Here is a 27,207-nt window from a genome sequence, read left to right as displayed (position 1 = left end):
AAGAGAAATATCCTATGATATCACTTATATGTGGAATCAAAAAAAAATGATACCAATGAACTTGTATATAAAACAGAAATAGACCGACAGAGAGAAAACAAACTTATGGTTACCAAAGGGGAAGGGGGTGGGGATAAATTAGGAGTTTGGGGTTAACTTATACACACTACTATATATAAAATAGATAAACAACAGGGACCTACTGTATAGCACAAGGAACTATACTCAATATTTTGTAATAACTTATAAAGGAAAAGAATCTGAAAAGGAATATATATACATATGTATATGTATAACTGAAACACTGCTGTACACCTGAAACTAGCGCAACATTGTAAATCAATGATACTTCAATTTAAAAAGAAAAAATAAGAGTTGCCCGAAACACATAGACTTTCTGCCCAAGTCTCATGGCCTCGGCTCCACAGGGCTCCACACAGGAGGCTCCCAGTCCCCCCTGCTTAGTGATGACTAAAACTGGGGGACCCGCAACCAGCCCCCTTCCCAAATCAATGCACCACTGCCCTGCTCTCCACTAGCTAGGACTCCTCCCCAGGACACAGGAAAGCCTGGGCCTCACCTCACTTTGCCAACACACCCAGCTCAGCCTCGGCCTCGTTTGTGGCCACCAGGATGGGCTCATTTTGGAGGAGGTCAGGGCTCTATTTTCTGCTTCCGTGTCCTTGTCCAAATATCCTCTGGCCAGTTGAAGGCCAGGAGACCTGAGGATACTACTCTCCTCTCTGGCCCCTGGTCTGTCCAGACCACAGTGAGCAGATGCTGGGCCGAGGGAGTCTGGCTCTGCCCACATCACTCCCCTTCCTCTAATATCCTCTGGCCTCTCCTCCAGACCCAGCCCACCGGCCGCTGAGCTCCACTGCTCCATCATGGACATAAACAAGCCTCTACAGGTAGGCTTCAGAGATACCGCGCACTCGGTTCCAGACCGCTGCAATAAAGCAAATAGCACAATAAAGCGAATCACCGAATCTTTTAGTTTCCCAGTGCCTATAAAAGTTATGTTTGCACTACGCTGTAGTCTATTAAATGTGTGATAGCATTAGGTCCAAACAAACAATGTACATACCTTAATTTAAAAATATTTTATTGCTAAAAAATGCTAACCAGCATCTGACAATGCAGTGTTGCCCCAAACCTTCAATCCGTAAAAAATGCAGTATCTGCGAAGTGCCATAAAGCGAAGTGTAATAAAACATGGTATGCCTGTCGAGAAGCAAGCAAACAACACGGGTGACAGCAAGAAAGCTATCCGACGGCCCTGTCCTTCGCCTGCCCCATCTCGTGCCCTTCATGAAGCAAGTCCGTCTTCCCTGGCCCAGAGCTGAATCTCCCTGCCTACCATACCCCTTCTAAGCAATGTGCACAAAGAAATCACACTGGTTCAAACCATTACACTCAAAGCAAAGATATGGGCCATCTGGGGTAATTTTAACTTCCCTATTTTAGACAGTAAATTTAAACTTCTTGTTGTAAAACAGTGTCACCAGGAACACAGCATTCCAAAACAAGAAGGGAAACCAATCTGGCGTGGCCTCAGCAGATGCAGTACCTAGGCAAACATCTGGCTGAATCAACCTAATTCTCTATTCTAAAAAACAAAAACAAAATCCTTCTTCCTTGTTTTAATTTTTTTTTTTTAATCAAGGAGTTGATCTCCCCAGGATACAAAGGGTCACTGTCCCAGGATGAATTCAGTCATCATGTCCCCAGGTTCGTTCCCATCCCAAAGCCAAGGTTACACTGTTACAGAGGCACAGAGGCAATCAAAATAATTGCCGGCCATTCCCACCTAGACACAGCTTCCAGATGATTCTGATCTGGGCAGGATTCAAAGCACCATGGCCACAAGTCAAGAGACGGCCATTAACAGGTCTATGACCTCCCTGCAGCTGGGCCCCATGGTGAATGACAAGATGGAAACAGGGCAACACTATTGGCGATCAAGATTCCATCAACTGGAAAATACGTGTCAGGAGTAGAAGCCTATCTCCCCAGTCAAAGGGTTCCTTTTGGTATCCAAAGGAACCAAAATATTCACCGTAGATTTTTCAGGCTACCAGGTCCATCCCACACAAAGAAGTCATTGAGGCAGAAGTGATCTCTGAACTCTTTCCTGCTGCACCATGGTTAGACTTGGCCACAACTGACGGCCAGCGTCTCAGATGCGCAATAGCCCCAGACGCCTCCCTTGGGTGGCGAACCTCCCACGCAAGGCGGGCTCCTTACCGTCAAGCTCCTCCACAGAGATGTTAGCTAGCTGCTCGCTGTCGCTGCCAGCAGAGAGAGATCGGTTGAGGTAATTCCCCTTGTACAACAGGCCGGCGGTCACATGGTGAAAAGGCATCTTCTCCCTGCTCACAAGAGACAGGGGGCAGGGGAAAGAAAGACATCATCATCCATTCCTCCTTCCCTTCCTTGAAGGACCACCCTGGTGTTCAGATGGCCAGGAGTATTTTTTAAATAACAATAACATTGGTAGAGGGAAAGTCAGAGAATTCCAGGGTCCCCGCGGCCAGAGCAATTCCCGAAGGATCCCAAGTTCCGTCCCTTCCTTCATTGTACGTCTTACTTCATTTTTCCCATTTAATGATGAACTTGAGCCATGTGGTCCTGGCAGACTGTGGGATACCCCGGCATCATCCAACTGTCTCTCCATGCAAACAAGGATACTCTCTGCTCCTTCCCCTGGCCTGACAAACCCTTCCTCCATCCTCAAAGGAAAGGACTGCACACTCCAAAATGTGAGGCTGTCCAGTGACCATACGTCTTAGCCGTGACCGTGCGGAAATCCAGGTATTTCACTTTTCCCAGGTAAAGCAGGTGCTGCACTTATACTGCACTCAAAGCAGGTCGGAAATGCCAGACTCTGAGTAAACACAGACAACCGTCTGTACCTCTGAGAAGGAGCCCTGTACCTGCCTGCACGAGTGGCTTGTGAGCACAGCCCTCTGAGACACCAATCACACCTGCCCTGCAGGTAAGGTGGGTAGCATCTCAAGGTGCCCCAAAACAAAGCAGCTTCCAGCATGCTCACAGGAAATGAAAGCTTCCCCTTAGACCAGATGAACAAACCCTCCAAGCTCCTCGTATCAGAGCACCGCCCCTGGGACTTTGAAGTTCCCACCCGTGCAAGGCGGGCCAGAGGCTCCAGACTAAGGTGAAAGGGAGGGAAGAGAGACACAGTTAGAAGGATGGGTCTCTCACAGCATGGAGGTTCCTCAAAAAACTAGAGTTGCCATATGATCCAGCAATCCCACTCCTGGGCATATATCCAGACAAAACTCTTAATTCAAAAAGATACATGCACCCCTCTGTTCATAGCAACACTATTTACAATAGCCAAGACATGGAAACAACCTAAATGTCCATCGACAGATGAATGGATAAAGAAGATGTGGTACATATATACAATGGAATACTACTCAGCCATAAAAAAGAATGAAATCATGCCATTTGCAGCAACATGGATGGACCAAGAGATTATCATACTAAGCGAAGTAAGTCAGAAAGAGGAAGACAAATATCATATGATATCACTTATATGTGGAATCTAAAATAGAACATAGATGAACTTATCTACAAAACAGAAACAGACTCACAGACATAGAGAGCAGACTTGTGATTGCCAAGGGCTGGGGGGCAGGGGAGGGCTGGATTGGGAGCTTGGGATGCAAACTATCATATATTGAACGGATAAAAAACAAGGTCTTCTAGGGGCAGGACAGGAATAAAGACGCAGACATAGAGAATGGACTTGAGGACACAAGGAGGGGGAAGGGTAAGCTGGGACAAAGTGAGAGAGTGGCATGGACATATATACACTACCAAACTTAAAATAGATAGCTAGTGGGAAGCAATCACATAGCACAGGGAGATCAGATTGGTGCTTTGTGACCACCTAGAGGGGTGGGATAGGGAGGGTGGGAGGGAGACACAAGAGGGAGGAGATAGGGGGATATATGTATATGTATAGCTGATTCACTTTGTTATAAAGCAGAAACTAACACACCATTGTAAAGCAACTATACTCCAATAAAGATGTTAAAAAAAAAAACAAGGTCTTATTTTTTAGCGCAGGGAACTATATTCAATATCCTGTAATAAACCATAATGGAAAAGAATATGAAGAAAGAGACAGAGAGAGAGAGTTGGATCTCTCCATAGGGGAAAGAGCAAGCTCCGCTGTAGTGAGTGAGCCACGGGGCACGTCCGGTTCTGCTTCTCCATCTGCAAAGGGGGCTAAGAGGATTGAGAAACCTCTGAGCGGAATTAGGGAATTGGCAGGCAGGAGGGGGAGTCAATTCTAGGGTGCGGGTAGGGAACACCCTTTTAACAGAGCTCCAGGAAGGTAAACTGGGCAGCACCAGAAGGGGTAATCTCCCCGTCAATGGGGGCATCCAAGCAGAGGCTGACGGCCTCCCTGACAGGGGTTCTGTGGGAGAGAATCGGCCCCTGTGCTCTCTCCCCACACACCTATCATTCTCCATGTGAGTCCCCCATAGGGTCCCTTTGGGCACTAAAGTTTGTGTCTGTGCGTTAAGCTGGAGTGGTCCTAGCGGCCCCTCCGGGCACTGCTGAGTAACAAGGTGTAAATTACAGGAGTAACAAGGTGTAAATTACAGGAAGAGACAGCGACAGAAGTCCAGTCTCTGGGGATGACTGCTCAGGGCTTCCGGGCTCCCAAACCTTGCCATCCCTCAAGCCACACTCATGACAGCAACTGTCCCTGATGAAGGATGTTTGGAGGGGGGCGGGGGCCCCTGTCTTCTTTTCCCTGTGACACCACTGAGTGACAGGCCCGAGAGGACGCCCTTCCTCTCTCTCTCCCTCCCAACTAGAGCTCACCCCAGCATGCCCCTGTATGGGCTGAGAGCTGCTGACTTAGAGATCAACCCAAGAGACTCCTAAAAGTTACAGGGCTTGACCCAGAGCAGGATGCAAGTTAGTGAAAGAATCCGATCTAGAACACAAGCCGCCTAAGCGCTCTTTCAACAAGCAGCCTCAGCTCAGCACCAGACATTTCCACCTGGATGTCAAACTCTCATTTCAAACTCAAGATGTAGAAAAACGAACTAATAATCTTCCTAAAAAAATAGGCCACACTTCTTGATTTCTCTATTTCTATCGAAAGTACTTTTCTCTCATCATAACAACTGGGACAACTCTCACAAATGTTCTGGGCCCCAAACACATGGCAGAGGCAAGAGCCAGCCGCCAGCCTCCAAACCAGTCTTAACTCTTTCCACAGCTAACAAAACGTACATACATCCACTGATCAATCGCAAGTGACAGGGGAGTTCCAGAGTACGCATGCCTTTGCCAGTTATAAGGGGTACATCTTCAGCTAACTATTGATATAAGTCGGACTTTCCCCCTCCCGGCCAAATCTATCCTTATACATAAATAGGCAAGAACCTTTCTTTGGAAGAAGACTTCAATTACCATCTCCTCTTTTCTCAAAGTTAAATTTCAGACCAAACAGGTTTAAAGGAGAGAATCAGATGCACAAGCTAGGACTGCTCTCCCTTTCCTAAGGCCAGTCCTGATTTGGGGCGCCATGTGTGGCCGTGGTCATTTCAGCCTGGACAGATTCCCACGGTCCAGGGGATGAGACATCAACACTGGCTAACGCTTCCTGTGTGGTTTCAGCTTCCCTCTCAGCACTGGCCCCGGGACACAGTAGTCTCACCAGCTGTTATTTTTAACCATCGTTTAAATCCTTCGTAAACATGGGGAAATACCCACACTGATCTTCTCTAATTTTGCCACCTGGAGGGAGGCCCCCCTCAGGTCGATACAGGTCCGGAAAGCATTTCTCCCCATTTCACCACTCATCACTCTAGTTTCTCAGCATTTTGTAAATAGCTTCCCATTATCACCTTTTACTTGGTTGCCTGAAGCTTTGGACCCGCCACCCACACATTTTTACAGCCGCGGTAACAAGGTTATACTCAAACACGCGTGTCCAAGCCACGTTCAGGCACAGAAGAAACGCTGAGTACTTTGCAGAAAAAACTGGTCACAACTGAGTCCGACTTGAAAGACCAACATAATTGCTTCTGGAAAAAGCAGCTTACAAAATTAGGTACCTATTCAGTTCATTCACCCAAAATGCTCAAAGTCTAGTGGGAAAGAAGACACGTGCAATTGAACCAGCCATATAGATAAAGTCATGTTCAAAAAAGGGAAGAGCATTATACCAAGTAAGCTAAAAACAGCTGCTGCAATTAAGGACTAAATTTCACTCCAAGCCACCTGGGGAAACCCAAGCTTTAAGATCCTCTCTTTGGCTATGGAAGGGAAATGTACAAGTTCATCAGCAAAGGAAAACACAGTCCTGAGCTAAAACTTAAGAGATGGATCCTTACATGGTGGGCAATGGATATATATATATATATTTCTTTTCAACAGCCATTTTACTCATTGAGAAATATTATTTAAGTGACTGTTAACCATGTGAACAATTTTTCTGTATTTTCTGTAAGGCAGTATGGTTTCCTGGCTAAGAATCAGGGCTTTCTGGTCAAAAGCAGTGTTAGATTTAAATCCTAGCTCTGCTCTGATTAGCCATGTAGGTAACTTAATTAACCTCTGTAAGCCTCAGTCTCCTCCTACGTAAAACTGGGGTTTGGATACATACTGAATAGTATTTTTGTAACTATGAAATAAGATAAGGTATGGAAAACACTTGATTTAGCATCAGGTATGTTCTCAATAAACATCATCAGTAATTCTTTGCTAAGGATTATGTTAAGTAGGATGCAGAGCAAAAGAAATTCATGATATGTTAGGTGGAAAATAAAACACACTGTGTTTTGAAGGAGGGTCAGGAAGGACCTGGCAGAGGGTGAGTTTCAGAGAGAAGCTGGCTGGCTTTGCACACTATGGTGCCAAGGGATCCAGTATGTCAGCAACAGAGCACTGGGGGCCCCAGCGCTGAGTGGTGTCAGCAAGCAGCTGACTGTATCAGGAGGAGGGGGCTATTTGAATGAAAAGCACCAGAGCTGAAAAAGAGTCTGTTTCCTGGGTATCACCTGGCATCATGGTCACATCAAGGACAAGATGTCAGCAGGTTAAAAACAAAGGGGTGGGTTCCTGTTTTCAGCGTTGAAGAACTGGTACATTTCTTGGCAAAGTAATAAACCAAAGACAACACTCCCATTTACCATGGCAACAAAAAGAATAAAATATCTAGGAATAAAACCTACCTAAGGAGACAAAAGACCTGTATGCAGAAAATTATAAGACACTGATGAAAGAAATTAAAGAGGATACAAATAGATGGAGAGATATACCATGTTCTTGGATGGGAAGAATCAACATTGTGAAAATGACTATACTACCCAAAGCAATCTACAGATTCAATGCAATCCCTATCAAACTACCACTGGAATTTTTCACAGAATAGAAGAAAAAATTTCACAATTTGTATGGAAACACAAAAGACCCCGAATAGCCAAAGCAACCTTGAGAAAGAAAAACGGAGCTGGAGGAATCAGGCTCCCTGACTTCAGACTATACTACAAAACTACAGTAATCAAGACAGTATGGTACTGGCACAAAAACAGAAATATAGATCAATGGAACAGGACAGAAAGCCCAGAGATAAACCCACGCACATATGGTCACCTTATCTTTGATAAAGGAGGCAAGAATATACAGTGGAGAAACGACAGCCTCTTTAGTAAGTGGTGCTGGGAAAGCTGGACAGCTACATGTAAAAGAATGAAATTAGAACACTCCCTAACACCATACACAAAAATAAACTCAAAATGGATTAAAGACCTAAATGTAAGGCCAGACACTATCAAACTCTCAGAAGAAAACATAGGCAGAACACTCTATGACATAAATCACAGCAAGATCCTTTTTGACCCACCTCCTAGAGAAATGGAAATCAAAACAAAAATAAAAAAATGGGACCTAATGAAACTTAAAAGCTTTTGCACAGCAAAGGAAACCATAAACAAGAAGAAAAGACAACCCTCAGAATGGGAGAAAATATTTGCAAATGAAGCAACTGACAAAGGATTAATCTCCAAAATTTACAAGCAGCTCATGCAGCTCAAAATCAAAAAAACAAACAACCCAATCCAAAAATGGGCAGAAGACCTAAATAGACATTTCTCCAAAGAAGATATACAGATTGACAACAAACACATGAAAGGATGCTCAACATCACTAATCATTAGAGAAATGCAAATCAAAACTACAATGAGGTATCACCTCACACTGGTCAGAATGGCCATCATCAAAAAATCTACAAACAATAAATGCTGGAGAGGGTGTGGAGAAAAGGGAACCCTCTTGCGCTGTTGGTGGGAATGTAAATTGATACAGCCACTATGGAGAACAGTATGGAGGTTCCTCAAAAAACTAAAAATAGAACTACCATATGACCCAGCAATCCCACTACTGGGCATATACCCTGAGGAAACCATAATTCAAAGAGTCATGTACCACAATGTTCATTGCAGCTCTACTTACAATAGCCAGGACATGGAAGCAACCTAAGTGTCCATCAACAGATGAATGGATAAAGAAGATGTGGCACATATATACAATGGAATATTACTCAGCCATAAAAAGAAACGAAATTGAGTTATTTGTAGCAAGGTGGATGGACCTAGAGACTGTCATACAGACTGAAGTAAGTCAGAAAGAGAAAAACAAATACTGTATGCTAACACATATATATGGAATCTAAAAAAAAAAAAAAAAAAAAAAGTTCATGAAGAACCTAGGGGCAAGACGGGAATAAAATGGACTTGAGGATACGGGGAGGGCGAAGGGTAAGCTGGGACAAAGTGAGAGAGTGGCATGGACATATATACACTACCAAACATAAACCAGATAGCTAGTGGGAAGCAGCCGCATAGCACAGTGAGATCAGCTCGGTGCTTTGTGACCATCTAGAGGGGTGGGATAGGGAGGGTGGGAGGGAGGGAGACACAAGAGGGAGGAGATATGGGGACATATGTATATGTATAGCTGATTCACTTTGTTATAATGCAGAAACTAACACACCATTGTAAAGCAATTATACTCCAATAAAGATGTTAAAACAAACAAACAAACAAAGAGCCCCACACACTTTGACTTGAGAGATGTCACGAGATGATGCTCTTCAGAGACAGTTAATTTTGTGTCAACTTGACTGGGTCACAGGGTGCCCAGATATTTGGTTAAACATTACTCTGGGTGTGTCTGTGAGAGTGTTTTGGGGTGAGATTAACATTTAAGTCGGTAGTCTGAGTAAAGAAGATTGCCCTTCCCAAGGTGGCTGGGCCTTATCCAATCTGTTAGAGGCCTGAATAAAACAAAAAGGAAAAGTAAGGGAAAATGTGTTCTTTCTGTCTATGTGAGCTGGGACATTGGTCTTCTCCTGCCTTTGGACTTGGACTCCGGCTGGAGCTTACACCAATAGCTCTCCTGGGTTTCCAGCTCGCCAGACTGTAGGAATTCTCAGCCTCCAAAACCATCTGAGCCAATTCCTTATGATAAATTTCTTCCTCTCTATATATCCTATTGGTTATGTTTCTCTGGAGAGCCCAGACTAACTCTTCCATTTTTTTTCTCAGCAGTGCTGAAGACCCAGGCACATTCCTGTAGGCTGATGTTATTATTCTGGGTAAAGAGTACCCCAGAACATAATTCTGCAGGGCCTCTTAAGCAACACGACTCAGAGTGTAGTGTGTGGACCACTGCCAGCTGAATACTCTCTACTGCTTCTTTGCAACGAGCTAGATAAGGACAGGAATTGAAAGAAAGCATTGAAATTTTTATAGCAATTTGGAGCATTGTCCCAACACCTAAGCATGTGACCAGTTGACTTGATTTTTGTATATCTTTGCTTTTTTTATTTTATTTTTCCACTAACTCGTTCTTTCTGCATTTTACAGAAATCACTCTGCCAAGGACTGGAGCTTTAAACAAAAAATGAAACAAAACAAAAACACTAGTCCTTCCCCACAAATAGTTTAGTTCGAGAAGCACTTCTCTCTAGAGTACTTTAAGTTGCATCAATTTCTGGTAATGGGCTACAGATACAGACAGAGAGGAAGAAAGACATGTAGAGAAATGTATTTGAACTTGCCTTCGAAATGTTTTCAAAGAACTTAATTTAAGATTTTTAAAAGTCTTAGATGGACTTTGGAAAGGAGGTACAGCGGACATAGAAAACGAACTTATGGTTATCAAAGGGGAAAGGGGATGGGGAGGGATAAATTAGGAGTATAGGATTAATAGGTACACACTACTATATATAAAATAGATAAATAACTAGGATTCACTATGTAGCACGCGGAACTATATTCAGTGTCTTGTAATAACCTAAAATGGAAAAGAATCTGAAGCTGTACACCTGAAACTAACACAATATTATAAATCAACCATAGTTAAAGAAATAAAAAAATTTTTTAATCCAAAAAAATACTCTATATACAATGTGTTATTCAAACAGAATTATTATACCACATTGAAAAGTCTAGTATTAAAAAGTAATATTTGAAGCATTTAAATGTCATAAACATTTGAAATATATATGGAAATAAAACCCCATAATATCCTTTGTTTTAAATTAAAAAAACAAAATAAGGGGTTTCCCTGGTGGCGCAGTGGTTGAGAATCTGCCTGCCAATGCAGGGGACACGGGTTCGAGCCCTGGTCTGGGAAGATCCCACGTGCCAAGGAGAGACTGGGCCCGTGAGCCACAATTACTGAGCCTGCGCGTCTGGAGCCCGTGCTCCGCAACAAGAGAGGCCACAATGGTGAGAGGCCCGCGCACCGCGATGAAGAGTGGTCCCCGCTTGCCACAGCTGGAGAGGGCCCTCGCGCGGAAACGAGGACTCAACACAGTCATAAATAAAAATAAATAAATAAAAATAAAAGAACGTGGATTTCTAAAAAAAAAAAAACAAAACAAAATAAGAAAGGAGGTACAAGATGTCAGCTGAAGTTTGGGCCATCTTCTGAGCGCCTGGAACCCACTACTGGGGTTTCTGTCCTCCATTTAGCAGACTACATGGGGCAATGTTGGCCCTGCATTCTAGACGTTAAAGAGCCTACCCAACCGTGATAGAGCCTTTGCCAAATTCCCCTAAAAATATCCATGAAGGCACACAAAAATAATCATATTCTCAACAGCACCAATGCCAGGGTGTGGAAGACGCTTCCATTAAGTCGGCACAGTTAGGATTAAAATGGAAAATAATCAGTGGCATACCCACACTTTGAATGCAGACTAAATAATAGAGTCAGATAGTAAAGGAATAAGAGGAGATTTTTATCTACCCAAATTCCCTTCTATTTCTGGGACTCTAGGATGACCAACCATGACATCAGACAATCACCCTTCGGACTCTGTTGGAATTGCTTTTTCAAAGCAGCCAGGGTCAAATCCCCACTGCCCTTAGCACCACTGTGAATCAACAATCCCCTTCCTCTAGCTACCCAGGGATCATCCCTCCCAGTCTGCAACACGGCTAGGAATAGAAGGGTCTGAGGCATGGGCCCTGCACGTGAAGATGTGAAATTCGTTATGGGCATGAGTGTCAGTATGAACAATGACCTGTGGGGTTTATGGTTTTTCGTGTATTGCTTTTGATTAAGGAAGAACTGCAGAAGACCTCAGAAACCCCAGAAATGTATGTCTCCTCCTCAGAGTCCAAGAGTTAAGTTATAGGGACAAGAAGATCCCTACTTACTCCAGCAAAGAGGCACTAGATGGATACCAGCTGAGCGTTGGGCTAAGCACTTATAAAACAATTGTGTTCTCTTGTAAAGATCCTGCAGGGGCAGGCCAATTGGCAAGGAGGGTTTGGAAAGAGCTCAAATTTGACAGGAATGAGTAAGCAGAAAACACCAACATGAGGGTCTAAATAAAAATTCTGCATCATCAGAGGAAGAAGCACTTTCAAGAAGAAGTAGAGCCAAAAACAGATTGTCAACAATAATATGATACAAGAAAGAAGACAGTTTTACAAAGCTTCTGGTTACATCCTTAAAAATAAGTAAGACACCAGGGTGTCTATGAAGTAAGAATGAAATAAGAATGCAAATTCATAAGGAAATCTCAGCATACAGTGAGGAGATATCAAGTCAGAAAGCAAAGACAGCTTGCTGAGAGGCAAGCTGATTTGGAAAAGGTGCTGGTCTTTGCAAAGCAAAGGAGAAATCCAAAAACAGTAGTGGAATGAAAATCTACATTACTGGCAACAAAGAGTATTTCAAACAAACGGCAAATTCAGCGAATAATATAATTCACCCATGGACCCACCACCCAGATTGAACATGGGCTAATATTTTTCCTCATTTGCTTTAGATTTTTTTCAAAGAAATATCTTACATCGAAGCCCTGCCCATCTATGCTATTCCTCCACCTCCTTCACTCAGCTGTGACAACACTATTCTGGAGGTGGAATGTATCCTTCCGGTCCATGATTTTAAATGTTCCTACGTTTGGGTGTAACTATATAGAATATATTATAGTATCGCTATATATATCTTTCAATTTACATAAATAATATCACACTGTACATATGCTTTTGCAATTTGCACATTTCAATCTATATTAGAGTTTAGGGACTTACCCAAATCCATATACGTAATTTACTTTTAACTGTGCCATAGTTTTCCATTGTAAAAGCATATTGCAATTCATATACCCACTATCCAACTGAAAGAAAGGTATTCCGCAAAGAACATCTTCGTGTGTCTCTTTGCATAAATTTAGGGGAATTTCTCTAGCCTACATACCTAGATAAAATATTACAGAATTTTTCCAAAGTGCTCTCCAAAGTGCTCTCCAAAGTGGTTGGGTTAGTTGTCTGTCACTACATAACAAACTACCCTTGAACTTAGTGGCTTAAAACAGCAAATGTTTATTATCTCACAGGTTCTGTGGGTCAGGAATCAGGAATTGCTCTGCTGGGTGGTTCTGGCTCCGGAGTTCTCATAAGGTTGCAGTCAAGACACTGATCAGGGCTACCACCGTCAGAAGGTGTGACTGCAGCTGGAAGATCCACTTCCAAGGTGGTGTACTCATGGCTGTTCACAACATCCTCAGGGGACTCTCCAGAGGGCTGCTCAGGTGTTCTTATGACATGACAGCTGGCTTCCCCTAGCAGGTGACCCAAGACACAGAATGAGGGCCCTTTTATGATGTGGTCTCGGAAATCACACCGTCATTTTTGACACATTCTGTTCATTAAAAGCAAGATGCTAAGGAAAGCCTACACTCATGGAGAGAGAAATTAGGCTCCACCTTTTGAAAGATGGAGTATCAAAGAATTTGTAAACATCTTTTAAAATCATCATCATGGTTGTAGCAACTTACAGACCCACCATTAGCCTATCGGCATGTCTATTTCCCCCATAGCCTTGCTGACAAGGGGTATGATCAGACTGTTTCATTTTTAACTGGATTTCCTTGATTGCTAGTTTAGGCATCTTGTTGTATGTTTTTTGGCCATTCTCATTTCCTCTCCTACAATTTGCTTTTTACCTTTATCTACTGGGTTGTTTATCATTTTGGGATTGCTTTGTTCTTCCATGCTATTGTTTTCTAATATTTCAGTTCAACCTTACTTTTAAACCCCTCAATATCAGTCATTATTATTGTAGTTGTTATTGGTGCATGTTACAACCAATGCTTACTTAGACTTTTCTACAAGTTTACTAATTTCTCTGCTCATTGTTGCACTCTTCTGGGTTCAATTCCCTTCTTAATGAAGGGAATGTAGTAATTCTTTCATTAAGGAATTATAAATGGAAAGCTTTTTGGTCTCTGTCCTTAAAAAAAAGTCTTTATTTCAATCTCATTTGAATTATAGTTCAACTTGGTAAAGAATTACAAATTATTTACTTAGTACTTGGAGGATATTTTGTTGCTGATGAGAAATCTACTTGTTCACCTGTTAATACTCATTCTGGACCATTCTAAGTCTATAATTTCAGATATAGGCTCTCTCCCCAACTTGATATTCTCTCTTTCATAAAGAGATGTATTAGATGTATGTTGGACCTCTTCATTCAAGCTCAATACTCTTGACTGGTTCATCCAACATTCATTCATACCCCATCAGATTTAAAAAGCTGAAAACCTAATAACTTTGTTTTCCAGACTCCATTGCTACTAGAGCTCTGTATGAGAATTAGTTCCAAAATTAGAAAGCACTTGCACAAGTTCAGAATGTAGAAGAGAGATGAATACAACGGTATGGTGTGCTGGGTCTCAAAAAACATCTTGATCTGTAGCATTTACCCCTATCCATGGTAGAAATACTCCCACAATGGCCAATTCTGAGCCAACAAGATGATATCAGTGAACATGGAATTGCGAAGAGATGTGAAGTAGTATACCAGCACACCATTATACAGTATTTTCACCATATACATGTCATAGACTAAATTAACCACAAAATCATAGATAATAATAAAGTGTAGTCAAATAATTAGGAAGTGAAGAGTTTTTAGTATTTATTACCTTTGTGATGTAATATAATTTATTTCACTGTAAGTTTATACTTCATCTGAGAATTTAAGTTTATATTTCATTTATCATGCATTTAAGAATGGCTATGTTTAGTAACTGGCTCGTAAAATTCCTGAAAATTTAACAAGTGTCTTTTTTTCCCCTGCTTTTAATTAATTAAGTTATTTATTTATGGCCGTGTTGGGTCTTGTTGCTGTGCGTGGGCTTCCTTTAGTTGCGGCGAGAGGGGGCTACTCTTCGTTGTGGTGCGTGGGCTTCTCATTATTGTGGCTTCTCTGGTTGCAGAGCATGGGCTCTAGGTGCGGGGGCTTCAGTAGTTGTGGCACGTGGGCTCAGTAGTTGTGGCTCGCGGGCTCTAGAGCGCAGGGTCAGTGGTTGTGGCGCATGGGCATAGTTGCTCCGCGGCATGTGGGATCTTCCCGGACCAGGGTTTGAACCCATGTCCCCTGCATTGGCAGGCGGATTCCTAACCACTGCACCACCAGGGAAGCCCCAACAAGTGTCTTTCATATGCTGGTATGAGCTGGCTCCAGCATGCCGCTGGATGAAGGTCTTTTTCCTGACCACTTCCGGTTGTTTCTACAGGCAAGAAAAGTCATGGAAACATGATGTTTTCCTCCAACAGTGTTCCACTGTCCACTCTCCAGTTTCCTGGCTGTGAAGAAGTAGTCAAAGTGGTGGCAGAAGAGCAATGGCTTCTGAATCCTCGGATCAACTTCAAGTCCATTTTCCAGCTTTTGGGGGGTCCAGAGGAAGTTTTAGGAACAGCAAGCAGATTCCAGTGGCAGTCTCAGTGGTAGTAAATCTCCTGGAGGGTCAATCTGAATTATTCCAGGAGTCATTCTGGAGAGCCATCCAAAATCCAGTCCTTCAGCCCTTCAACAATTTTGTAAGCATCAAATTCCCTGTATTAAATCCCTTCCTTCTTAAAATACGCAGTGTGGTTACTGGTCCTTGAACTAAACTTTAACTGATATATTATTGTATTTTCCAAGTTTCTTAAACTTTTTTTTAACTAATTTTTATTGGAGTATAGCTGCTTTACAATGTTGTGTTAGTTTCTCCTGTGCAGCAGAGTGAATCAGTTGTACGTATACTTATGTCCCCTCTTTTTCAGATTTCCTTCCCACTTAGGTCACCACAGAGCACTGCGTAGAGTTCCCTGAGCTATATAATAGGTTCTCATTAGTTATCTATTTTATACATAGTATCAGTAGCATATGTATGTCAATCCCACTCTCCCAATTCATCCCACCCCCCCCCTTTAAACTTGTCTACAATTTTCATATTTTTATCTGTGTATCTTGTAAGCAATTTCCTCAAAATTATTTTTACATTCACAAATTCTTTTTTCAGTTGTAACTTAACTTACAGTTTAACCTGTCTGCTCAGTTTTCATCTAAATGATGATGTTTTCCATTGCCAGCAGTTTAGTTTCTTTTATAAATCCATCTTTCATTTATCACTGAGTATAAATCTTTCCTTATAATTTTTATTCTCTGACCTTTGCATATTTTCTTTCGGAATCTCATTCTATTATCTCAGTTTCTTAAGGCACTAATCTTCTTTGTGGTACTTCTCTGATTTCTCTAGCAGTAAACAGTTTCCAGGTGTGGTTTCACTCTTTGTGGGCAGGGCCATCTGCAGCAGGTGTTGCTTTTCCCTTTGGAGCTTCACATGCACAGAGATCTGTGCCCGAGGCACAGGTGCCATAGGCTTCACCAGTTGGGGACCAGTTTGTCCATTCATTCTTGGCCTGGAAGGCCTGCACCACATGGGTAGTGTAGATATGGACTGCACATCCCCGAGGCACAGGTTTCGAGTTCTCATTTGTCACGGGGGCCTTTACCTTTGGCAGCCATAGTTCCTGGTAGACATAAGCATCTCAACCACTTTGCTAAGCAGTGGGCAGACTGAGTCTAGTCCCCTCTCATGGGACGGGCAGCCAAACCAGGGTCTGAGTTCCTGCTTCCTGCCTGCGGTGGACCCAAGACCACACCTTTCCTCCCGGCATGAACATTAAGACTCCCAACTGCCAGAGCCTTTGGGGGTTTCCCTACCCTGAAGCAGCATCCACCCCTACGCTTTCCTCTCTGGGATCTGAGTTTCCCCTTCCTTTCTTTCACACTAAGTTATTTTAATGTGTAAAATAGGAAAAGTGTAGTCAGGAAAACAGAGCCTATGTCAGCTAGTTCAATAAAAAGATGTGCAACAGTGAGCTACCTACCAAGGGGACAGAAGGGCTGAAAAGCACCCCCCCAACCCCCTGCCGAGAGGCTGGTTAGCAGAGATTAGCAATAGCAGAAAGTTGCTCCTACCCCTACTCTGGAGGGACATATGGCGATGGCAGTATGACCAGGACCTCAAAGGTGGGGTGCCCAGAGGCGCTAGAACCATGGTAGGGGTCGCCCAATAGGATCTGGGACCATGCAGGGAAAAGCTCTGCTCTGCCAAGATGCAGGGCAGGAACCCTTAAGAGGGAGAGGCACATGGAGACATCGGTCAAAGGCAGGTAGGGGTGGGGAGCCCCCCTCTCTGTCCTCACCTTCTCACCTCCTGTTGGTGCCTCCCTTTGGCCAGGGAATCTGGAAACGCAGTTTGCTTGGACAGACCCTACTATACAGAGTGGAGCAGGGGGAGAGAGAAGGATAAATTTGTAAGCAAGCAGGCAAAGGACTGGCTGAGCTACAGAGTTAACTTTTTTGTTATATGTTTATCCAGCATCTCTTCATTTGTTGCAGGAAAATAATCCACGTTAGCTTAGTGACCACGCTGACAGAACTAGATATCCTTGTGACATTTCTGAATTTCAAAGACAAGGAAATGTCTTCTGAGCATCCAGGTTAGAAAATACAGGTTACCCACAGAGGAACAAGATGAAACGCAGCTCCCTTCGTAACAGCAAGCAGACACAACAGAGACACAATCACTACCCGCTACTGGCTTTAAAGGTCATTTAAAGTAAAATGAGTAGAGAAGTTTACAAATTAAATTATGCGAAAAGACTTAAAGGCAAAGGTCAAAGAAAAGAAAGTTCTAACTGAAAAGCAATTTAAAATAAAAAGCACTTAAAGTATAGTGAAGGTATGTTTAAAAAGGGGAAAATCCAAAAAATATATATATATATATATTAGTCACAAACCTTTATGCATCATATACATATCATTATAAAGCAAAAATAATTTAAATATATTTTTGATTTTAAAAACTGGTGAAGATTTTAAAGACACCCTCTAAGCCTTTGGCAAATTACTTGGGCAAAAAACAAAAACAAAGAGGATATGAATGATGTAGACATATTTCTATGAAGGCCGATTTGATGTGTATCTGTATATGAGTGTGTGTGTGTGTGTGTCCCCACAACCTCCCAGAGATCACTTTTCAGATATCTGTGGAACATTTACAAAAATTTATCAAATATAAGACCACAAAGCAAACTTCAGTAAAGGTCTTCAAAAGCAGGTCTGGGACAGTTGAATATAAACAGAAACAATAATAAAATTCAATATTTTTAAATGCTAAGACATTTTTTTCTAACTTTGTTGAGATACAACTGACATACAACATTGTGTAAGTCTAAGCCGTACAAGATGTTGATAGCCTTATATGTTGCAAAAGGATGACCACCATAGCTTTCCCTAACACCTCCAACATGTCCCATAATTACCCTTTCTCTTTTTTGTGGTGAGAACATTTAAGACCTACTCTCTTAGCAAGTTTCAAGTATATGATACAGTATTATTAGCTATAATCACCATGCTGTACCTTCGATCTCTAGAACTTATTCATTAAAATTGAAATTTTTAATATACTCCTAGATCAAAGTTTAAATTAAAATTTAAATTATAGGCTCTATTAAAAATTTAAAAAGGGAAATAGTTCTTATTAAAAAGCATATGAGGTATAGCAAAGTATTATTCAGATAAGCTGTGAGGTCTTTAAATGCACTTACTCTTTTTAAGAAAAATATAAACACTAAATAAGTCTTCAAGGGCTTCCCTGGTGGCTCAATGGTTAAGAATCCGCCTGCCAATGCAGGGGACAGGGGTTCGAGCCCTGGTCCAGGAAGATCCCACATGCAGCGGAGCAACTAAGCCAGGGTGCCATAACTACTGAGCCTGCACTCTGGAGCCCGTGAGCCACAACTACTGAAGCCCACGCACCTAGAGCCCGAGCTCTGCAACAAGAGAAGCCACTGCAATGAGAAGCCCGCGCACCGCAACAAAGAGTAGCCCCCGCTCACTGCAACTAGAGAAAGCCTGTTCGCAGCAACAATGACCCAACACAGCCAAAAATACATAAATAAATAAATAAAAGTCTTCAACATGAACGTTTTAGAAAAAGAACAAAATAAATTAAGAAAACAGAAAAAACGAAATAATGAGAGAGAGATGAATTAGAAAACAGATAAATTAAAAGAGCTGGTTCTCTGACACAAAAGCAATAAACCAGACAAATCTCTGACAACTTTATTAAAACAAACAGGGAAAGCACAAATAGACAACAGTATGAAATATGAGAATTCTGTGTGCAACTCTAGACTAATAAATTTAAAACACTGCTTAAATGAATGCTTTTTTTCTCAAAATACAGAAATTGGATTTTTATTGAAAGCAGTGTGATTTACTATTATTCATGCTCACTGAAAATCTTGACATAACATTTTGTTATACAGTGATTTGAAGATCTGGTTTTAGGTTGGGTGTATTTCCATACTTGATTAAAACATCTGCCATAACCAAAAATACACCTCAAAAAAATTTACAGATCCAAATGGAAGAAAAATGTCATTGGCAGTGTTTACTAAATCACAATATTCATTCTTCAATCCATCCCACAAGCATGCCAAGATTTTTGCTGATATTTCGCTGGTAAAGTTTCATCTTCCTGAATATCAACAGGTGATTTTGCAAACTGACTCAAAGCGGTTGCACTTTCATATTTTTAACAAAAAAAAATCGATTTCTTCATTTGGAAGATTCTTAAGAAGTTAACAAAATTGTTTCCAGATTTTTTTTAAAATTAATTTATTTGTTTGTTTTTATTTTTGGCTGTGTTGGGTCTTCCTTGCTGTGTGCCGGCTTTCTCTAGTTGTGGTGAGCTGGGGCTACTCTTCCTTGCGGTGCGCGGGCTTCTCATTGGGTGGCTTCTCTTGTTGTGGAACACGGACTCTGGGCGCGCAGGCTTCAGTAGCTGTGGCTCTTGAGCACAAGCTCAGTAGTTGTGGCTCACAGGCTTAGTTGCTCCACGGCATGTGGGATCTTCCCAGGGCAGGGCTCGAACCCATGTCCCTTGCATTGGCAAACAGATTCTTAACCACCGTGCCAAGAGGGAAGCCTTCAGATTTTTCAACTTCACAGATTTGAGTTCGTAGATAGCACACTCACAACAGTTTTTTAGCAACAAAATCACACAATGGTAGAAAGATTTCCAAAACCATCCATTCTCAAAACTGTTTTTGAGTTTTGAGCATGAGTTTCCCCTAAAAAGCAATTATTTCTGAAGTCAGGGAGCCTGATTCCTCCAGCTCCATTATTCTTTCTCAAGATTGCTTTGGTTATTCAGGGTCTTTTGTGTTTCCATACAAATTGTGAAATTTTTTGTTCTAGTTCTGTGAAAAATGCCATTGGTAGTTTGATAAGGATTGCATTGAATCTGTAGATTGCTTTGGGTAGTATAGTCATTTTCACAATGTTGATTCTTCCAATCCAAGAACATGGTATATCTCTCCATCTGTTTGTCACATCTTTAATTTCCTTCATCAGTGTCTTATAGTTTTCTGCATACAGGTCTTTTGTCTCCTTAGGTAGGTTTATTCCTAAGTATTTTATTCTTTTTGTTGTAACGGTAAATAGGAGTGCTTCCTTAATTTCTCTTTCAGATTTTTCATCATTAGTGTATAGGAATGCAAGAGATTTCTGTGCATTAATTTTGTATCCTGCTACTTTACCAGATTCATTGATTAGCTCTAGTAGTTTTCTGGTAGCATCCTCAGGATTATCTATGTATAGTATCATGTCATCTGCAAACAGTGACAGTTTTACTTCTTCTTTTCTGATTTGGATTCCTTTTATTTCTTTTTCTTCTCTGATTGCTGTGGCTAAAAATTCCAAAACTATGTTAAGTAATAGTGGTGAGAGTGGGCAACCTTGTCTTGCTCCTGATCTTAGAGGAAATGCTTTCAGTTTTTCACCATTGAGAACAATGTTGGCTGTGGGTGTGTCATATATGGCCTTTATTATGTTGAGGTAAGTTCCCTCTATGTCTACTTTCTGAAGGGTTTTTATCATAAATGGGTGATGAATTTTGTCGAAACCTTTTTCTGCATCTATTGAGATGATCATATGGTTTTTATCCTTCAGTTTGTTAATATGGTGTATCACATTGATTGATTTGCATATATTGAAGAATCCTTGGATTGCTGGGATAAACCCCACTTGATCATGGTGTATGATCTTTTTAGTGTGCTGTTGGATTCTGTTTGCTAGTATTTTGTCGAGGATTTTTGCATCTATGTGCATCAGTGATATTGGCCTGTAGTTTTCTTTCTTTGTGACATCTTTGTCTGGTTTTGGTATCAGGGTGATGGTGGCCTCGTAGAATGAATTTGGGAGTGTTCCTCCATCTGCTATATTTTGGAAGAGTTTGAGAAGGATAGGTGTTAGCTCTTCTCTAAATGTTTGATAGAATTTGCCTGTGAAGCCATCTGGTCCTGGGCTTTTGTTTGTTGGAAGATTTTTAATCACAGTTTCAATTTCAGTGCTTGTGATTGGTCTGTTTATATTTTCTATTTCTTCCTGGTTCAGTCTCAGAAGGTTGTGCTTTACTAAGAATTTGTCCATTTTATTGGCATATAGTTGCTTGTACTAATCTCTCATGATCCTTTGTATTTCTGCAGTGTCAGTTGTTACTTCTACTTTTTCATTTCTAATTCTATTGATTTGAGTGTTCTCCCTTTTTTGCTTGATGAGCCCGGCTAATGGTTTACCAATTTTGTTTATCTTCTCAAAGAACCAGCATTTAGTTTTATTGATCTTTGCTATCATTTCCTTCATTTCTTTTTCATTTATTTCTGGTCTGATCTTTATGATTTCTTTCCTTCTGCTAACTTTGGGGGTTTTTTGTTCTTCTTTCTCTAATTGCTTTAGGTGTAAGGTTAGGTTGTTTATTTGAGATGTTTCTTGTTTCTTGAGGTAGGATTGTATTGCTATAAACTTCCCTCTTAGAACTGCTTTTGCTGCATTGCATAGGTTTTGGGTCGTCATGTTTTCATTGTCATTTATTTCTAGGCATTTTTTTATTTCCTCTTTGATTTCTACAGTGATCTCTTGGTTATTTAGTAGTGTATTGTTTAGCCTCCATGTTTAACCTCCAAAATATACAAGCAGCTCATGCAGCTCAATATCAAAAAAATAAGCAACCCAATCCAAAAATGGGGAGAAGACCTAAATAGACATTTCTCCAAAGAAGATATACAGATTGCCAACAAACACAAGAAAGGATGCTCAACATCACTAATCATTAGAGAAATGCAAATCAAAACTACAATGAGGTATCACCTCACACTGGTCAGAATGGCCATCATCAAAAAATCTACAAACAATAAATGCTGGAGAGGGTGTGGAGAAAAGGGAACCCTCTTGAGCTGTTGGTGGGAATGTAAATTGATACAGCCACTATGGAGAACAGTATGGAGGTTCCTCAAAAAACTAAAAATAGAACTACCATATGACCCAGCAATCCCACTACTGGGCATATACCCTGAGGAAACCATAATTCAAAGAGTCATGTACCACAATGTTCATTGCAGCTCTATTTACAATAGCCAGGACATGGAAGCAACCTAAATGTCCATCGACAGATGAATGGATAAAGAATTTGTGGCACATATATGCAATGGAATATTACTCAGCCATAAAAAGAAACGAAATTGAGTTATTTGTAGCAAGGTGGATGGACCTAGAGACTGTCATACAGAGTGAAGTAAGTCAGAAAGAGAAAAACAAATACCGTATGCTAACACATATATGTGGAATCTTAAAAAAAAAAAAAAAAAGGGTTCTGAAGAACCTAGGGGCAGGACAGGAATAAAGACGCGGACATAGAGAATGGCCTTGAGGACACGGGGAGGGGGAAGGGTAAGCTGGGACAAAGTGAGAGAGTGGCATGGACATATATACACTACCAAATGTCAAATAGATAGCTAGTGGGAAGCAGCCGCATAGCACAGGGAGATCAGCTCGGTACTCTGTGTCCACCTAGAGGGGTGGGATGGAGGGGTGGGAGGGAGACGCAAGAGGGAGGAGATATAGGTATGTATGTATATGTATAGCTGATTCACTTGGTTATACAGCAGAAACTAACACGTCAGTGTAAAGCAATTACACTCCAACAAAGATTTTTTTTAAAAAGCAGTTATTTCCTCGATCTTTGTTAAAATGTCATCTTTCAGTGTGTGTAGCAGGCAACATCCTGCCATCTCAGAAGAGATCACAGACGTGGACCATTTGCCTGTTTATGACAGAAAGTGTGTGACTCTGCTTTCTGTTTGACAACTCTTTGAAGACCTTTGCCCTGATATAAGCTGCACAGTTTCTTGGGGTACAAAAGGCATTGAGGGTCATTTTCCATCTCATTTCAAAGATTAGACCAGGTTTCATTTTTCATGAAAGTGAATATAGATCAACATTTTAAGTAGTCTTTTAGAAGTTTTTTAAGTTTTTGCCCAATCTGCTGGCTTGTCAATTTTAACCCATGAAGTGGCTGATGAAGATCTCCTTTGGGAAGCACAGGAAACGCCAACTTGGCCATTGTCTTGTGGTCCGCTTGGGCCTGCATTATCAGTATGATCCAAAAGCTGGGGCTCCTTGGCAGGCATCTTGCTTATTTTCTGGGTGTTAGTCTAGTTAAAATTGACTAATATTACCTGTAAATCCCCCAGCCAGGCACTTGTGTCACAAGTAACTGGTAACAAGTGCATGAGGAAGGTCCTACAGCAATACCTCACTTTATAGGGTGCCCACCTTCTTGAACACATCACACCTGTCACACCAGACCAGCACACATATGGGCAACTGAGGACTGTCAGTGTCACTCTCTACAATGAATATTAGTAAAGTGTAATTTCTTCCTTCTTCCCTTTTCTCCCTACACCCCAAAAGAACACCTTACACACCCCACTTTGAAAATCACTGCAGAGACATTGCTGTTAAAAATCAGAAAAAAGACAAAGTGCCCATTACTTCTACTGTTAAGTAACACTATTCTACAAGTTCTACTTAATGCAGTAAGACATAAAAGGAAACCACAAGACTGTTTAAAAGGAGTAGACCCAGAAAACATCATATAATCAAAATCTAGAGTGAAATATATGTAAAAATTTAACTCATCTTTTATAGTTAAAGGACATTCAAAGTTGAAATATAGCTAAAGAAATTACAAAGGAAAAGATTGAGAGCCTTGCCATTATAACAATGTAAACTTCTAAACATTATAAACACTATAAATAAGAGTGAGAGGCAAACAGGGAGTTCAAAAAGGACACAGCAGACAATTCACTAAACTGGAAAGACAACAATAAAACATATGACAACAGTAGTTGAGCTCATAAGTAATCAAGAAATGTAATTTGTATGCTGTTATCGGCTTTTTCAGTGTGGGAGGGTTTTGTTTGTTTTTAACATGCTAGTGAGGTTGTAATGGGACTAGTACTTTGTAGCAGTTAAAACAACAGCTTAGAGAAAACAACTTCGCAATTAGGTATCCATTCAAAAGATGGTTCTCACCTTTTGACCCCAAAACTCCATTGTTTGAAATCTATCCTGAGAAATGGTCAAAGATTTGTGCACCAAAATATTGTGTTGCATTGTATGTAAAATGGAAAAACAAAGACAAGAAAAGAAGGGAAGAAAGAAGAAAACAAGACAAAAATCTAAAAGTATAGAAATCGATAAGCAAAGTACATTCATATCAGTGTATGCTGTGCATCAGTGATGTTCCCTAAACTTTTAATGATGTCAGAAATCTTTATAACATGCTGTTAACTCTAGGAAGTACTTCAAGAAGGAAAACTGAACATACTTCTCTCTCCTAAAATGCCATTAAAATCATGGTATAGAGGAGCAAAATGTAATAAAATCATAAAGGCTTTGAATATGGAGGAGAGGGAGACGACTGTCAGTCCAAAAAATTGGCAGATCTCTGGAAGGCAGAATTATTTTGCTCATCTTGATGGATGAAGTTAAGCCGAGTGAGGCAGGGCTGGAAGTGTGACAAGGGAAGGCCACGGTGGAGACAGGAGTGGTGGGATGCCACAGAGCACCCCGAGGTGACTGGTACGAAGAGCTGGATGAAGATGGGGTGGACCCGGAGGGACTCATTAAAGCCTTTTACTTGGAACAGTGAGCTGGCTCTCCCACTCAGAGAACAAGGTCTTTTAAAAGGAGCGACGTGCCTGAGGGTTGGTGCGGGTGCCCCGGGGTGAGACCTTCCTCCTCTGGCATTTGCATGAGGGCAACGTGTTCACCCCTTTCCAGTCTTGACCCTTAAAATGAATCTTGCTCATCAACATGGCCCACCCTCTGAAGGTTTGCTGCCATTCCTCTCATTTGGTGGGGGGAGGCTGGTGTTCAGAGGAAACCTGACTCTTGACACATTTCATTCAGACATGTCAGAAATGCCAATGGTCAAACAAGGATTGCCAGAGACTTCAAGGAAATCAGCATCAGAGACTTCCCTGGTGGCGCAGTGGTTAAGAATCCACCTGTCAATGCAGGGGACACAGGTTCAAACCCTGGTCCGGGAAGATCCCACATGCCACGGAGCAACTAAGCCCATGCGCCACAACTACTGACCCTGCGCTCTAGAGTCCGCGAGCCACAACTACTGAGCCCACGTGCCACAACTACTGGAGCCCACATGCCTAGAGCCCATGCTCCACAATAAGAGAAGCCACCGCAATAAGAAGCCTGCACACTGCAACGAAGAGTAGCCCCCGCTTGCCACAACTAGAGAAAGCCCACACGCAGCAATGAAGACCCAACGCAGCCAAAAATAAAATAAATCAATTAATTAATTTAAAAAAAAAGAAAATCAGCATCACCAAAGGGCAGGACAAAAAAAGGTGACCTCAGAAACAACGAGGAAGATTCTGGAAAGAGTAGACAAGTCGAAAGAATGCTCACATAACACTTCAGGGAGATCTGAAAGGCTGCCACGAAAAATGTGCAGTCTGAGATCAAGAATTCAGGGAAGTGAAAATTTTGATTGGAGAAAAAATCAGAAGCACTAGAGCGAGAAGTCATGGAAAGCACAGAAAATATAGCAAAATAGCAATAAAAAAATTAATTAATAAACAGTAAGGATTAACACAGAAGGGCCACATCCACTTAAGAAGCATTTCAGAATGAGAGAATAGAAGAAAAAACTTCAAGAGCTGATGATATGAACCTTCAGACTGAAAAGGCCTGTCAAATAGCCAGAACTTCATCCATCATCTAAAACCTCATAATGTTTCAGAACACAAGCGTAAAGAAAGCACTCTCAAGTCTCTGACAGAGAGAACAGACAACTTTCTAATGAATGACAATCATACCGGCATTAGGTGCACATTGGCATCATCAGATACTAGGTGACAATGGAACAAGCCCTTTAGCCTCACAGGAAAAATTAATTGACAAATCCAATCAAGATAGGGGCTTAGAAAGTTTCCCATCCATAGACACTTCCTAACAGAATCACTCAAAAAATGATTTCAGCAAAACACAGAAGGCATCCAAGAAATTACAGAACTTGGGATCCAATTGGTGGGTGAAATCTATGGATGAGGTGCAATCCCAGAGGACCACTGTGGGAGCAAATAAGACACAGAGTCCCGAAGGCAGGGAAAAACGGGACTCGCAGCAGCCAACAGCAGCGGAAGCTGGATCATCTGCTGGAAAAGAAGGAGAGGCCAAATGTCCATAGCAAATGTCAAATACAAAAAGATACATGCACCTCAATGTTCACAGCAGCAGTATTTACGATAGGCAAGATATGGAAGCAACCTAACTGTCCATCAACAGATGAATGGATAAAGAAGACGTGGCATATTTACACAATGGAATACTACTCAGCCATAAAAAAGAATGAAATTCTGCCATTTGCAACAACGTGGATGACCTAGAGAGTATTATGCTCAGTGAAATAAGTCAGAGAAAGACAAATACTGTATGTTATCACTTATATGCGGAATCTAAAAAACAAACGAATGTATATAACAAAAAAAGAAACAGACTTACAGATATAGAGAAATGAGTGGGAGAGGGAAGCGGGGGGCAAAATAGGGGTAGGGGATTAAGAGATACAAACTACTACATACAAAATAGATAATCAACAAGGATATATTGCACAACACAGGGAAATATAGCCATTGTTTTGTAATAACTTTAAATGGAGTACAATCTATAAAAATATTGAATCACTGTGTTACACACCTGAAACCAATATAATGTTGTAAATCAACTATATTTCAATTAAAAATACTATTTATATTAGCAATATAAAACAGAACTTCTAAAAAAGTTATTTAAAAATGTCAAATATAAGTAGAGTGGGTCTCCCCCCCTCCTTCACTCTTCCTTCCAAGTTACGATTTGTTTGGGTCTTTTTTTATACATTTCTCCTACAAATGGCACAGGGTTAATGATGCAATG

The 27,207-nt window shown here is 41.3% G+C and overlaps 1 protein-coding gene across 2 annotated transcripts in view; it reads right to left on the bottom strand.

The window, feature by feature from the left end:
- Nucleotides 1–27,207, bottom strand: part of CALN1 (calneuron 1) — a 430,726-nt gene that overhangs the window by 326,998 nt on the left and 76,521 nt on the right. The window contains exon 2 of one of the 2 annotated variants that reach the window (XM_059897526.1): nt 2,248–2,368. In XM_059897526.1, the coding sequence (XP_059753509.1) occupies nt 2,248–2,368 (121 nt within the window). Of the gene's footprint in view, nt 1–2,247; nt 2,373–27,207 lie in introns of both variants that reach the window. The other variant, XM_059897527.1, reaches the window with a different exon arrangement.

Source organism: Balaenoptera ricei, chromosome 15, assembly GCF_028023285.1.
Source record: "Balaenoptera ricei isolate mBalRic1 chromosome 15, mBalRic1.hap2, whole genome shotgun sequence".
NCBI lineage: Eukaryota > Metazoa > Chordata > Mammalia > Artiodactyla > Balaenopteridae > Balaenoptera > Balaenoptera ricei.
Note: the sequence above shows the minus strand (reverse complement) of the source record. Positions and strands in the feature narration are given on the sequence as shown.